The sequence below is a fragment of the Rosa chinensis genome, chromosome 4, assembly GCF_002994745.2.
Source record: "Rosa chinensis cultivar Old Blush chromosome 4, RchiOBHm-V2, whole genome shotgun sequence".
Classification (NCBI taxonomy): Eukaryota; Viridiplantae; Streptophyta; class Magnoliopsida; order Rosales; family Rosaceae; genus Rosa; species Rosa chinensis.
This window is the reverse complement of record NC_037091.1, coordinates 15,066,752-15,078,527: the sequence shown is the minus strand read 5'-3', so window position 1 is coordinate 15,078,527 and position 11,776 is coordinate 15,066,752. Positions and strand designations below refer to the sequence as shown.

The 11,776-nt window shown below is 36.2% G+C and overlaps 1 protein-coding gene across 1 annotated transcript; it reads left to right on the top strand.

The window, feature by feature from the left end:
* Positions 1-5,574: 5,574 nt before the first annotated feature.
* Positions 5,575-11,115, top strand: LOC112196283 (protein trichome birefringence-like 5). The gene is made up of 5 exons (XM_024336595.2): positions 5,575-6,401; positions 8,802-8,994; positions 9,607-9,800; positions 10,176-10,334; positions 10,638-11,115. Exons 1-5 carry the CDS (start codon positions 5,740-5,742, stop codon positions 10,960-10,962), a joined length of 1,533 nt encoding a protein of 510 aa, XP_024192363.1. The 5' UTR covers positions 5,575-5,739; the 3' UTR covers positions 10,963-11,115.
* Positions 11,116-11,776: the final 661 nt, after the last annotated feature.

The following is an 11,776-nucleotide window of genomic DNA, read 5'->3' as shown; positions in this document are numbered from 1 at the left end:
TGTACAGTCAGTCTAATGGTGCAGCAAGTGGGCAGAAGAAGAAAGAGGTCACTAATAATGACACAACAACCAATAAGAGTCGAGGCAGATTAAGGACAGTAAGTGGGAAAAGGGCTGTTATTCTAGAAGACTGGAATAGGCAGCTTGAACAGAACAATGAAGTTGTTGTGGGACATGAAGTGGATCGTTATTTGCTAGACCCTATAGAAAAACTTGAAGTGAAGAAAGGAGAAGAGGATGATTAGAAGATTTTGGATTGGTGGAAGCTGAATGGAGGTAAATATCCCAACTTGCAATCATTGGCCAGAGATGTATTAGCCATAAAAGTGTCTACAGTTGCAAGTGAGTCCAGTTTCAGTACTGGAAAGAGGGTGATAGATCCATATAGAAGCTCTTTGACTCCTAGAACAGTTGAAAAGCTTATTTGTTTGCAAAATTGGCTAAAGTCTGATTCAATTATGGGGTTGGAGTACCTTCCAAGTGTGGAGGAAATGGAAGCTTATGAACAACTTGAAGCTGGTATGTATTTCCAAGTTTCTAATTTGCTCTTTTTTAATTTAAGTTTAAGTTACAGTTTTAGTGTGGCTGAATTTGTTCTTTTTCTGCAGAACATGAAAAGGAGGACAAAGACAAGGCTGAGAAGGCCAACAACACTTTTGTTGGTGGATCTGCAGAAGTATCGAGCGTGAGAACAGCCAAGAGTTCTGAGGCTTCAGCTTCAGCTCCTACAACCAAGAAGAGAAAACTGAAAAAATGATATGTTAATGCTTTGTCAAGGTATGAACTATCTTACAATTGCAGATTTATAATTTTTGAATGCTTTTCATGTTTTTGGTTTTCATTTAGAATGTCAAATCAGTGAATTGCAGATATGGTAATTGTAATTTACTAATTTTAGCTGGTATGCAGGCATTTCAATGTTTGGAACCTCATTTGATATAATTTTTTATTTATGCAGATGGAGTTGTGCAGTGCAGTAGTTGTGGCTGACTAGCTGCTGTGATGAATGTGTTATGTGGACTGCCTTAGTTGCTTAACTTGCTTTGCTTTGCTTTCTATTTACTTATTTCAATTTTTTTTAGCTATTTTAACAATTCTGTTTGATTACCATTTGTCCATTTTTTTTTTTTCCCATTTTGAATTCATTAGTTGTTGCTAACATGCTAGTTGCTACCATTGAACTTCCAATTTATCAATGATTCAGTTTTTTAGAATTGCAGTTGCAGTTTTAATTGTTAAACTCAGTAAACTTAAAAGTGTTGGACTGTTGGTTATGTTGCAGTTTTGGTGTTTGCAGTTTTGTTTATTTTAGTTAGTTGCTTACTGGCTTACTGGCTTGTTTTGTTTCAGTTTGTACTTTGCACTTTTGCAGTTTGTAAGTTGGATAGTTTGTAATTTTGTATTGATTTATAGTTTGCAAGTTGCATTGATGTAGTTTTGTACTTGTGAAACAGTTACAGAGTTTCAATTATGATGTTGAATTGTTGATAATGGTCACAAACTGATAATGGTCATAATTTGCAGTTCTGAACTTTTGAAGTTGAAAGTGGTGCAGGAACCGTAAAAATCGAGAACCGAACTGTTTGTTTTCGGTTCGGTTCCATCTTGGTTCTCAAGCTGAAAAACTCATAACCAGAACTGAAAGTTACAACTCAGTTCGGTCTCGGTTCCATTGCTTGAACTGTAAAAACAGAACCGATCCCAGCCCTAGCCATAACTGAACGGGAAAATGATTTATGTAAAACAAAAAAATTATATTTAAGAGATGAGAGCTTGTCAACCAATACACACACACACACACACACACATGGCCCTCCTAGTGAGGGATCCCTTTTTTTTGGTCTTTTCTAGGGATAGGGCATTAGACCAACTTTTCGATCATATTTTAGCATCTCAACCGTTCAGTTTTAAGGTCCAAATGTGTAGATCACTTCTGCAAATTTTCAGCCAAATTGATTATCGTTAAGGCATTCAAAACTGTAATTTAAAAATATAAGTATGTACAGTTCATGTTTGACAGATTTGGTTCGTCCATTGATTTAATCTAGTTTGATATCTTAGCGATCACTGATTTGGCTTAAAATTTGCAGAAATGATCTACTCATTAGGACATAAAAACTGAACGGTTGAGATGTCAAAATATCAAGGTTCGAAAAAACGCTAGGCGCTAGTCGGGCGGTGGACATGTGGTTTTATATTATTTTTAGTTTTATAATATATATATATATATATATATATATATAAAGAAAAATAAAATAAGAGGAGGAAAAATATATATTTAATTAAATTATTAAATTTTTGTTTAACAGAACATTTATTTAATTGAATATTTGTTTAATTATACAAGGCAAACACCGAAGGAGTAGTATTCAATTATGCTTTTAATTGTACTTTGGCTTGCACATGCGTCACACTCACACCACTTGTCCCTCTTCTCTCGCTCTCTACACGAATAACAGCCACACATTTTTTTAATAGAATTCTCTCCCTTTGAGTACCCTGCTCGTGTTACTGTGTTCATTGACTTCATTCTCGTCTGTTCATCTCTTGCGCGAAACCTACAGCGACCACCTGCACATTCTCTTTCATCTCTCTCTTCATCAATTTTCCTTCTTTTTATCATTGTTCAATCATCGCGTCCACAAAAAAGATAATACATAGAAGCAATTACCATCAAAAATTCATCCAACCCAGTAAAACCCAGAATCTTGATTCAAAAAAGAAACACCCTTTCTGTGAAAATCAGGCAAACCAATTCAACCCAATAATCAGATTCACATTCAACCCAACATTCACTAGCCAAATTCATAGAATCCCAACTATCCGAAGATTTGAGCATGAAGAGAGATTGAGAGTTGAGTGGAAAGAGAAGAGTGAATGACTGAAGGCATGAGAGAGAGAGAGAGGCGGGTGACTGAAGGAGAGAAAGAGGCGTGGTTGTCGACTGAAGGAGAGAGAGACTCGCCCAGAGTCACCGCCTAGAAAATTCCGACCAGCCGCACAGAAGCCCAGGCGCCCGTCCAGTCAGCCTAGGCGCCCGCCCAAAATCAAACTGCCCAAGAGCACCGATTAGCCATTAATCAAGTCGGAGCCTCACCGCCCAGTTCCTAGGGGCCGCCTAGGCGGCTGGGCGGCCGAGTTTTATAACACTGCAAAATATAATTTAAAAGTTTGTTTAATGCATATCCCTAGAAAAGACCTAAAAAAGTAATCCCTTAGTGGAAGGGTTATATATATATATATATATATATATATATATATATATATGTTTTGGTTGACAAGCTCTCATCTCTTAAATATAACTAGTAGGGCCCACACCCTCTTTGTGTGAGAATATATAAATTAGTGGGGAGTTTCTTTCCTCCATGTTTGTAGGAATTTCTTTTTATTTTTTTATGTTCTATTTTATGAATTAACATTATTGTCCTTGTTAATTAATTTTGTTTTAAAGTTTATTAATATTTCAAGGTTATGGCAACGATAAGCCGTGCCGGAATTTAGCTCCAAATTCAATGCTAGATCTTTGGGATTGATTGAAGCTCCAGGTAGCATCCTTGTACCTAAGTTTGAGGCTGGCAGTTTTGGGACTAAGAAGAAAAGAGGCAGGCCTCTTGGATCAAAAAACAAGAATCCACCCAAGCTGAAAAAGGTTACTGCTGCACAGGAAGCATGCATGACTTTCTTAACAAAACGTCCTAACCCTAGTGTCAAGGGCAGAGAGAAAGTTTAGAGCTTTGTTTTACTTTCGAACTCTGCCTATTTTCTATGTTTTACTTTCATAATTTATAGGCTTGCTTCTAATAAGTGAGCATAGGTGTTCATTAATGAGTGGTACTAGATATATATACCACGTTTTCTTATTTGCCCTATGTGTTCAAGGCAGTGGAAAGATATGCAATGTACTACTCTAGCTTGAGACTATAATGCGAAATCGTTGATTTGATTCAAAAAAGAAGAAGTCGTGGCTTGTTTGGTTAGCTAGCCTAACTAACACTGTGGATGTCATGGATTCAAATCTCACGGACATTAGGTGTGGGGTAGGGAGTTACACTGTTGTCCAGAAAAAAAAAGAAAAAAAAAGAAAGAAAAGTGATGATCGTAAAAAAATTCAATTGTTATAGAGGACAAACTCTCTTCTATCAATAAATCAATAATAGTATAGATGAGTTTTGTGAATAGGGCTTGCCGATAGTATATGTTACAAAAACATATCATTGCATTGCTAAAATGACTTTGAATTTATATGCGTCGATGGCCACCATGGCTTAAGGCCACTGTCCTAAATAATAGTTTAGGAATTGTAGTTACCAGAGTGCTATAGTCTTCTCTTGCTGAGTTAGTAAGAGGCTTTAGGTGTAGAACCATAGTTCGAATCTTGCCGAAGCTAATTGGAGTTAAATCCCAATTTGTCTATGAATTGGTCTCTGGGCTTATGAAGCCTTTGAGGAACTGTATGATCTCGATTATTAAAAAAAAAAACAAAAACGTCTTCTCTTGGTTATTCGGAGCATGTTTTTAGGAAGCCACTTTATTATAACCTATTCTAATGTTGTAAATTAAAAAAAAAAAAAAATTTATAGAAAGACGACGATATATTAAGAGAAATATATATATATATATATATATATATATATATATCATGACCCACATTTTCAAAGCATTGTATAAAGAGCTAGAATTTAAGTAGTTTCATGTATTCTCAAATGAACTCAATATACAGTGTGTGGGCAACTAGGAACTTTACACTAAAAAAATTTAAACTCAAGACCCGATCCAACTGTTGTTGCTTCACTTAGAAAGAAGTCAGAAAATGGGTCCACAACCACTCGACTAGTAAACTTCAATTTTCCAAAAAGATTATTTGATACATAGCTTTCAAAATTTGAGCACTAAACACCAAAAGACCACAAAGTTTCAAGCCCAGGCTATCCAGCATTTGGTCTTAATCCATCATAAGCTTATTCCACAGAGAAAGTTGTAGCAGTACTTGACTCATTTGGTTTACAGAATTGGAGTTTTGGGAAGGAAACTCAATCATTCTTGTGTTGCGATACAAAAGCAAATGAAACACAGTGGTTCATTCTATACGAATCATTTTCTCCTTATTTTTTTTGCATTTATTACTCACTTTTTATTATTTAATTATATTAATTACAAATTCTTTAATAATTTTCTCGATAACTTTTTTCAAATTTTCAAATATCGGAAATGAAAATGAAAGTTCATGGAAATTTAATTTCTCATCCTGTAAAAAAGACAAAAGAGTTAATTTCATTTTCGCCAACTAAACGAGAGCTAAACAAAACCTATAAAAAAGCGTAACCCTTCCGACAACCATTGTCACCCGACATTGACGCACAATATCTAGAGGTTGAAGTAGTGAATGAAATTCAATTTCCCGTACTAAACTTGTGGTTAACGGAGTTGAATTATATATTGATCGTTTGCAAACCAAAAAAGAAAGGGAAAAATATTAGTTAAATCTATGGATAAAATTATTCGTCTCATGATCTAGTAGCATTCTGGAAACTGATTTAAAAACTGTAAATCTTTCCTTATTTGATTTGATCCTCAATCTCCGATCCCTTGCCTTGGATTCTAGGTAGACACACGTGAGAAGAGAACAGCAGTAACAAATCCTCGACAAATATTCCTTTCCTCCATTGACAAAAAGCTCACTCTCAGTCTCACTCACTCAGTAATACTAACGGAAAAACCGATGCAATGAGCAATTAGCAAATGGCAGTGGCAACACCCAGTAATTCTTCCCCCCAAAAGAGCCGTTACGCCTTCATCGCTATCCTATTCATCACCCTCTTCCTCTTCACCATTTTCGTCTTCACCAAACGAGCCCTTGAGCCCTCTCTCTTTCTCTACAAGGACTACTTTACCCAAATCCCCTCTTCTTCTTCTTCTTCTTCTTCTCCTTCTCCTTCTCCTTCATCTTCTTCCTCTTCAACTAACAATTCCCACATCTCTTTGTCCCAATCCACCTCTGCACCTACAGCAGACCCACCTTCTTCCTTGCTCCAATCCACCTCTGCACAACCAACCCAGGAACCCAGTTCACGAAGTGAGTTCAGCGATGAAAATGTGCAAGACCCAGATCTTGAAAATCAAAATGTGCAAGACCCAGATCGTGAAAATGAAAATGTGGAAGACCCAGACCTGAAGGAGTCCAATGACCAAAATGGTGGTGAAAATGAGAACCCAGATGGTAAAATGGGTGAAATTCCGTGTGATTTGTACGTGGGAAGTTGGGTGAGAGATGAGCAATACCCGCTTTACAAACCGGGTTCATGCCCTTATGTTGATGAAGCTTTTGATTGCCAGAGCAATGGGAGGAGAGACTCTGAGTATCTCAAATGGCGGTGGAAACCTGACGGCTGTGATCTTCCAAGGTATCTCTGTCCTGCTTTATTAGTTATCTTTCTAATTTTGCTCTGTGGGTATTATATTTTTATGAGTGTTCTCTGTAATGGCTCAGTGTGATCATTTAGTCTTACATGCTTTAGGTAACCATGTAAACTTGCAACCTTATGATTTAGGAAGAATTTGATTCATAGCTAACAAGTAGCTGCAAAGTTGCATCTTTTTGTGACATCTGCATAGTAAACCGTACTATCTAATTTGAATGTCCGCCAAAAGGCTTCAGATATGATCACATACCATTTGCATTTACAATGTAAGGATCTGTTATGGATGTTCAGTGTCTTGTTAAACCAACCTGACCCTAGATGAACAAGTATCGTTCAAAAGACCTTTCTCAACAATGAAATACCAGGGGTTCCTTATAAGCAAAAACTGTTTCTGATTTTCCGCAATGTTAAATTCCTGACCATAAACCGCAAGGGAACCTGCAGTGGCATTGTAAGTTATCTACCATTGCATCAATCGAAACTTTCTGTGTCTTGGTTTGTGCACATTTTCCGAGTAAACTTGAATTCCATGAGAAACTGAATGAATTAATCACATAGGGAGAAAATGAACTGTTCTTGGTAACAACAGATGCAGGCTCCAACTGGCTCTGATAAAACTTCATCTTGGCATAGTTTTTCCAACTTATTGACATTTTGAGCATGGTCATATGTGATAGTGTTTGTATTATTGTATCTGTTTCAAATGTACCCATTACTTGAAATGAGTTGCAGACAATCATTGCCAAAACTTGGGTTTTAAGGTTTGACGAAGTGGATGCCCTCTATCTGTTTCGTGTTCCATTTGTGTTCTGGTCTTCGTACCAGAGTACTCCACTTTAACAGATTCCATCAAGCGGGTGGCTTGAGGCTTTGTCGAACTACTTAACTATGTCAGTTTTAGGAAATTACCAACCTGCTGAAAATGGGGTGACCATGTATGGGTTTGTCCGGAAATGTTTTTAAAAATGATTTTTCAGAAATATATTTTGAAAATGAGAATTCGAGACTGTATTTTTGTGATCCAAAAATGTTTCTGATATTTTAGTTCGAAAACAATTTCTGAAAACGGGAAAAACTCAAATTTATTTTAATTTCTTTGACACAAATATATTATGTTAAATAATCATATAATAAAAACAAATATATTATGTCACAAAAGAAGAGTCAATTACTAAATTGATTATCAAATTTTTCATCAAAGAGAGAAATAACAATCTTATTTAATACGAAGAAATAAATTGCCAATATCTTAATGAAATTCTAATGACTAACTCAAATGAAATGTGTACCATACTAATCACTCTTGCGGCGTAAAATCCTCCCACAAAGCTGCTGCTATCCTATCCCTGCTGGTGTGCAATTGATTACTTAAGAAATCCACACCTTAGCACGACGACGATTATGATAGCTCATGTAGTTCAAATTGTTCTCTATATATATATATATAAAACAGCACAAGTAATTAATATAGAAGGAATTTTGATGGAGGTTGCTGGTAATGGAAGAAGAGAGCAACGAGAGAAGAGAGCGACTAGAGATGAGAAAAAGACTTGAGAAGAAGAAAGCGAAGTGAGAAGTGAGAAGATGGAAAGGAGAACACGGTTTTTTTTTTCTCTTATTCTCTTTGTTTTGGAAAATATTTCTTCGTGTTTTCTAAAATATGAGAATGAAAAGGTGAAAACTTCTATTTGTCATTTTCCTAATAGAAAATCATTTTCAATTTTTATTTTCTGCATTTTTAAAAATAGGGCAATGAACACATTTCAAGCCATTTCTATTTTACAAAACAAAAAAGTTGACTTGAAAACGTTCGTTAACACTACCTAGAAGTCTCAAATGTAAATTTAGTAGATATATATGGAGCCGACTTAATGCCTTTACAGAACCAATCATGTTGGTAGATATACATGAAGCCAACTATATCCCTTTCACCAAACCAATTGGAAAGTGTAACTATACATTAATGCCTTAACTAGTAGTGAGTGTTCACTGTCCATTTTCAAACTGTTAGTTATGTTGTTGACGCAATAGTAACAAACATTGTCTTGAGATATCAATACTATGACGCTTGGTTCTTCAAATTCCACAATTTGCATACACCTTCTGACCAGATTAAAAAACTTTTGCTCTTCCTAGTTCTAAATGGTGAGTTAAGGTATGTGTCTACACTTTCTTTAATTGTTATGCGTCTAGTTGCGTGTCCAACCTTAGTGTGCACCTGTGATGCAACTGAATTTGTAGCATGTTGTCATTCAAGACTGATTTCCTTGTATCCATTTATTTCAGTATTTCAATACTTTGGTTTATTTCTTGCCGTATTTTATGAAAATCTATCATTCTATTGGAAATACCTTTTGTTTCTGTTCTCACCATCACTCGTAGGTTTAATGCAACAGATTTTTTGGTGAGGCTACGGGGTAAAAGGTTGATGCTAGTAGGAGATTCCATGAATCGGAACCAGTTTGAGTCAATATTATGCCTCCTCCGAGAAGGCTTACATAATAAGAGCAGAATGTATGAGGTCCACGGCCACAAGATATCCAAGGGAAGAGGCTATTTTGTTTTCAAATTCCAGGTAATTAGATTACAGATCTCCCAATTTTCAATTCCTGCATGGATATATAGTTTGCGTTTGATATGTGTGACTTCTCTTTTTTCCTCGATAACAATGTGCCTCTTGCGTTTAATTGTTAAGTCTAGTTGGCAGATCCCCATTTTGCACATTTTTGGTTCTTAGTACTTAATTTCGATTAAACATATTAAGTACTCTGTGTGTGTGTGTGTGTGGAAAACGTGCATGACCTTTTGCCTGTTTGCTGATCCCAATTTCTGCTTGATTTGGTTGAGTGCTTAGTTTCTGTAATTAATACTATGATTTTTCCCTTTTAGGTTTTAGGATTGAATTAGAATGTTTTCATTTTAGCTGAACGTGCATGACCTCATGCTTGTTTGCTGAACCCAATTTCTGCTTGATTTGGTTGAGTGCTTAGTTTCTGAAATTAATACTATGATTTTAGGTTTTACGATTGAATTAGAATGTTTTCATTTCAGCTGAACTTTCTAAATTAAACCCAATTTTCCTTTGCTAGTAATTAAGCGCACAGAATTGCTTTAGTAAAACTCATTTTGGTACAATGGATCAATACGTACACTTACTGATTGTAAGTTTTCGGAAACTCTTGGAAAGGACTATGACTGTACGGTGGAATTTGTGAGGTCGCATTTCCTTGTGAAAGAAGGAGTCCGCTTTAATGCTCAGGGGAATTCAAATCCAACTCTATCAATGGATCAAATTGACAAGACAGCTAAACGTTGGAAAAAGGCTGACATTCTTGTCTTTAATACTGGCCACTGGTGGACTCATGGAAAGACTGCTCGTGGGTATGTATGAAAGCTAATCTCTTACATAATCCAATGTATTTTCTTGCATTTGTTATGGAGATCAATATCTGTTCTCTGGTCATTCAATTTTGATAATTTCTTGGGTTGTTTTGGGATATTTATTAAATCATTCTGCTTATAGAAAACCTAACATCCATAGAATGCTAATATTGTATCTGGATAGAAATAAAAAGCATTTAATGTGTAGATTATATTCAATCTGCTAGTCAAGACTGAGTAATAAATAAGCTTATAGACATAGCAAGTAATTGATACATACTCTACTTGATGGTGCATGATCTCTTCTTTTGGTCATCTTTTCTTGTGTAAAAGGGAGTGGAACATACTAGTAAATATGACAGTTATTTGATACAGGAAAAACTACTACAAAGAAGGAGATTATCTCTATCCAAAATTTGATGCATCTGAGGCCTATAGACGGGCCCTGAAGACCTGGGCTAGCTGGGTTGAGCTTAATGTGAATCCAAAAAAGCAGTTGATCTTCTATCGTGGGTACTCTTCTTCACATTTCAGGTATATTTCCACTTTTTATTCTTTTGATCTTTCATATTGTTGTCAGTTCCTAGGAAGCAACTAGAAGGAGAGAGAGTCTCATATAGATCTTCCATGCATGTTCGGAAACATTTTTCCATTTCTTTGTCAAAGTCCAATAAAAAAGCATGATATGTTGATTTTGGTGGAGTGCGGGTGGTTGTTGATTTAGGAGGTACTTGAACCTGAAATTTCTGTGATAGGTAAACCGTACCTGTAATTTATGTTTATATTTTGGGAAATGTTTCACTTACTAATTTGATCACTCTAACTTCTTGAAAGCAGAGGTGGAGATTGGGATTCAGGTGGGTCATGCAATGGTGAAAAAGAACCAGCCTTCACTGGGGCCATACTGGATAGCTACCCTTTGAAAATGAAGATAGTGGATGAAGTAATCAAAGAAATGAAGGTTCCAGTGAAGGTATTGAATGTGACAAGGTTGACCAATTTCCGCAAAGATGGCCATCCATCAATCTACGGTAAGAAAGGTTCCACCAGGAAGCAAGACTGCAGCCATTGGTGTGTTCCTGGAGTCCCTGATGCATGGAATGAGCTAATCTATGCCACTCTGGTTTTTCAGCAGACCAAATCGAAGAGTACAGTTTCATAGGCCCTTTTCCTTTTTGTTCGAGACACATATAGCTTGGATTTATCAGAATTTACTGATTGTCCAGATAAACCACAGAATATGTCCATGCACTTTTTAAGAATATGCAGATGCTTCCGCTAGTAAGATAATGTCATCGGAAAAGAATTAGTGCGACACACAAGGGCCAGAGTTTGAGGACTGAACTTGCTTCCATTGTCCAACATCAATAGCAGCTTGAATTAAATAAGAGATCTCCTTGTCTCACACCTCTACCAGCATCAAATTTATCAGATAAATCTCTATTAACAATTACTTGAAAAGTAGCGGAAGTGATGCAATGCATAATAATTGATTACAGAATCAGGACGTTGAAGCTCATAGAAAACCTGTCGAATAAAGTTCCAGTTTAGCTTATCATAAGCCTTAGAGAGATCAATTTTCCACACCATAAAGCCCTTGCTCCCTCTTGCAGACCTGCACTTCAGAATTTCTCGAGTGATAAAAATGTTATCTGAAATATGCCTGTCAGGCACAAAACTTGACAAGTTGTTGCAAAAATGGTCGAATTCTAGAGACAATAATTTTTGTGATGATTTTGTAAATTATGCCGCAGAGGCAGATAGGTCTAAAGAGCTAAATTTCAGACACTAAATTTTGGGAACCAAAATGAGTGATTAAAGTATGATTGAGTCCCACAGGTGTCCCTCAACAACAGCCCCTGAAATCAGTTGAATAACCTCATCGGCACACAAATGTCAATGCTTCTGGTAAAAAAGAGAAGGGAAACCATTAAAACCAGGGACCTTGTGACTACCAATGGCAAATAAAGCATTCT

Bases quoted from the DNA above. Each gene is read 5' to 3' on its own strand.
- LOC112196283 (XM_024336595.2), top strand. From the start codon at position 5,740: ATGGCAGTGGCAACACCCAGTAATTCTTCCCCCCAAAAGAGCCGTTAC. The intron at 8,995-9,606 runs GTAATTAGATTA...ACTCTTGGAAAG, and splicing joins ATTTTGTTTTCAAATTCCAG to GACTATGACTGTACGGTGGA. The intron at 9,801-10,175 runs GTATGTATGAAA...TATTTGATACAG, and splicing joins CATGGAAAGACTGCTCGTGG to GAAAAACTACTACAAAGAAG.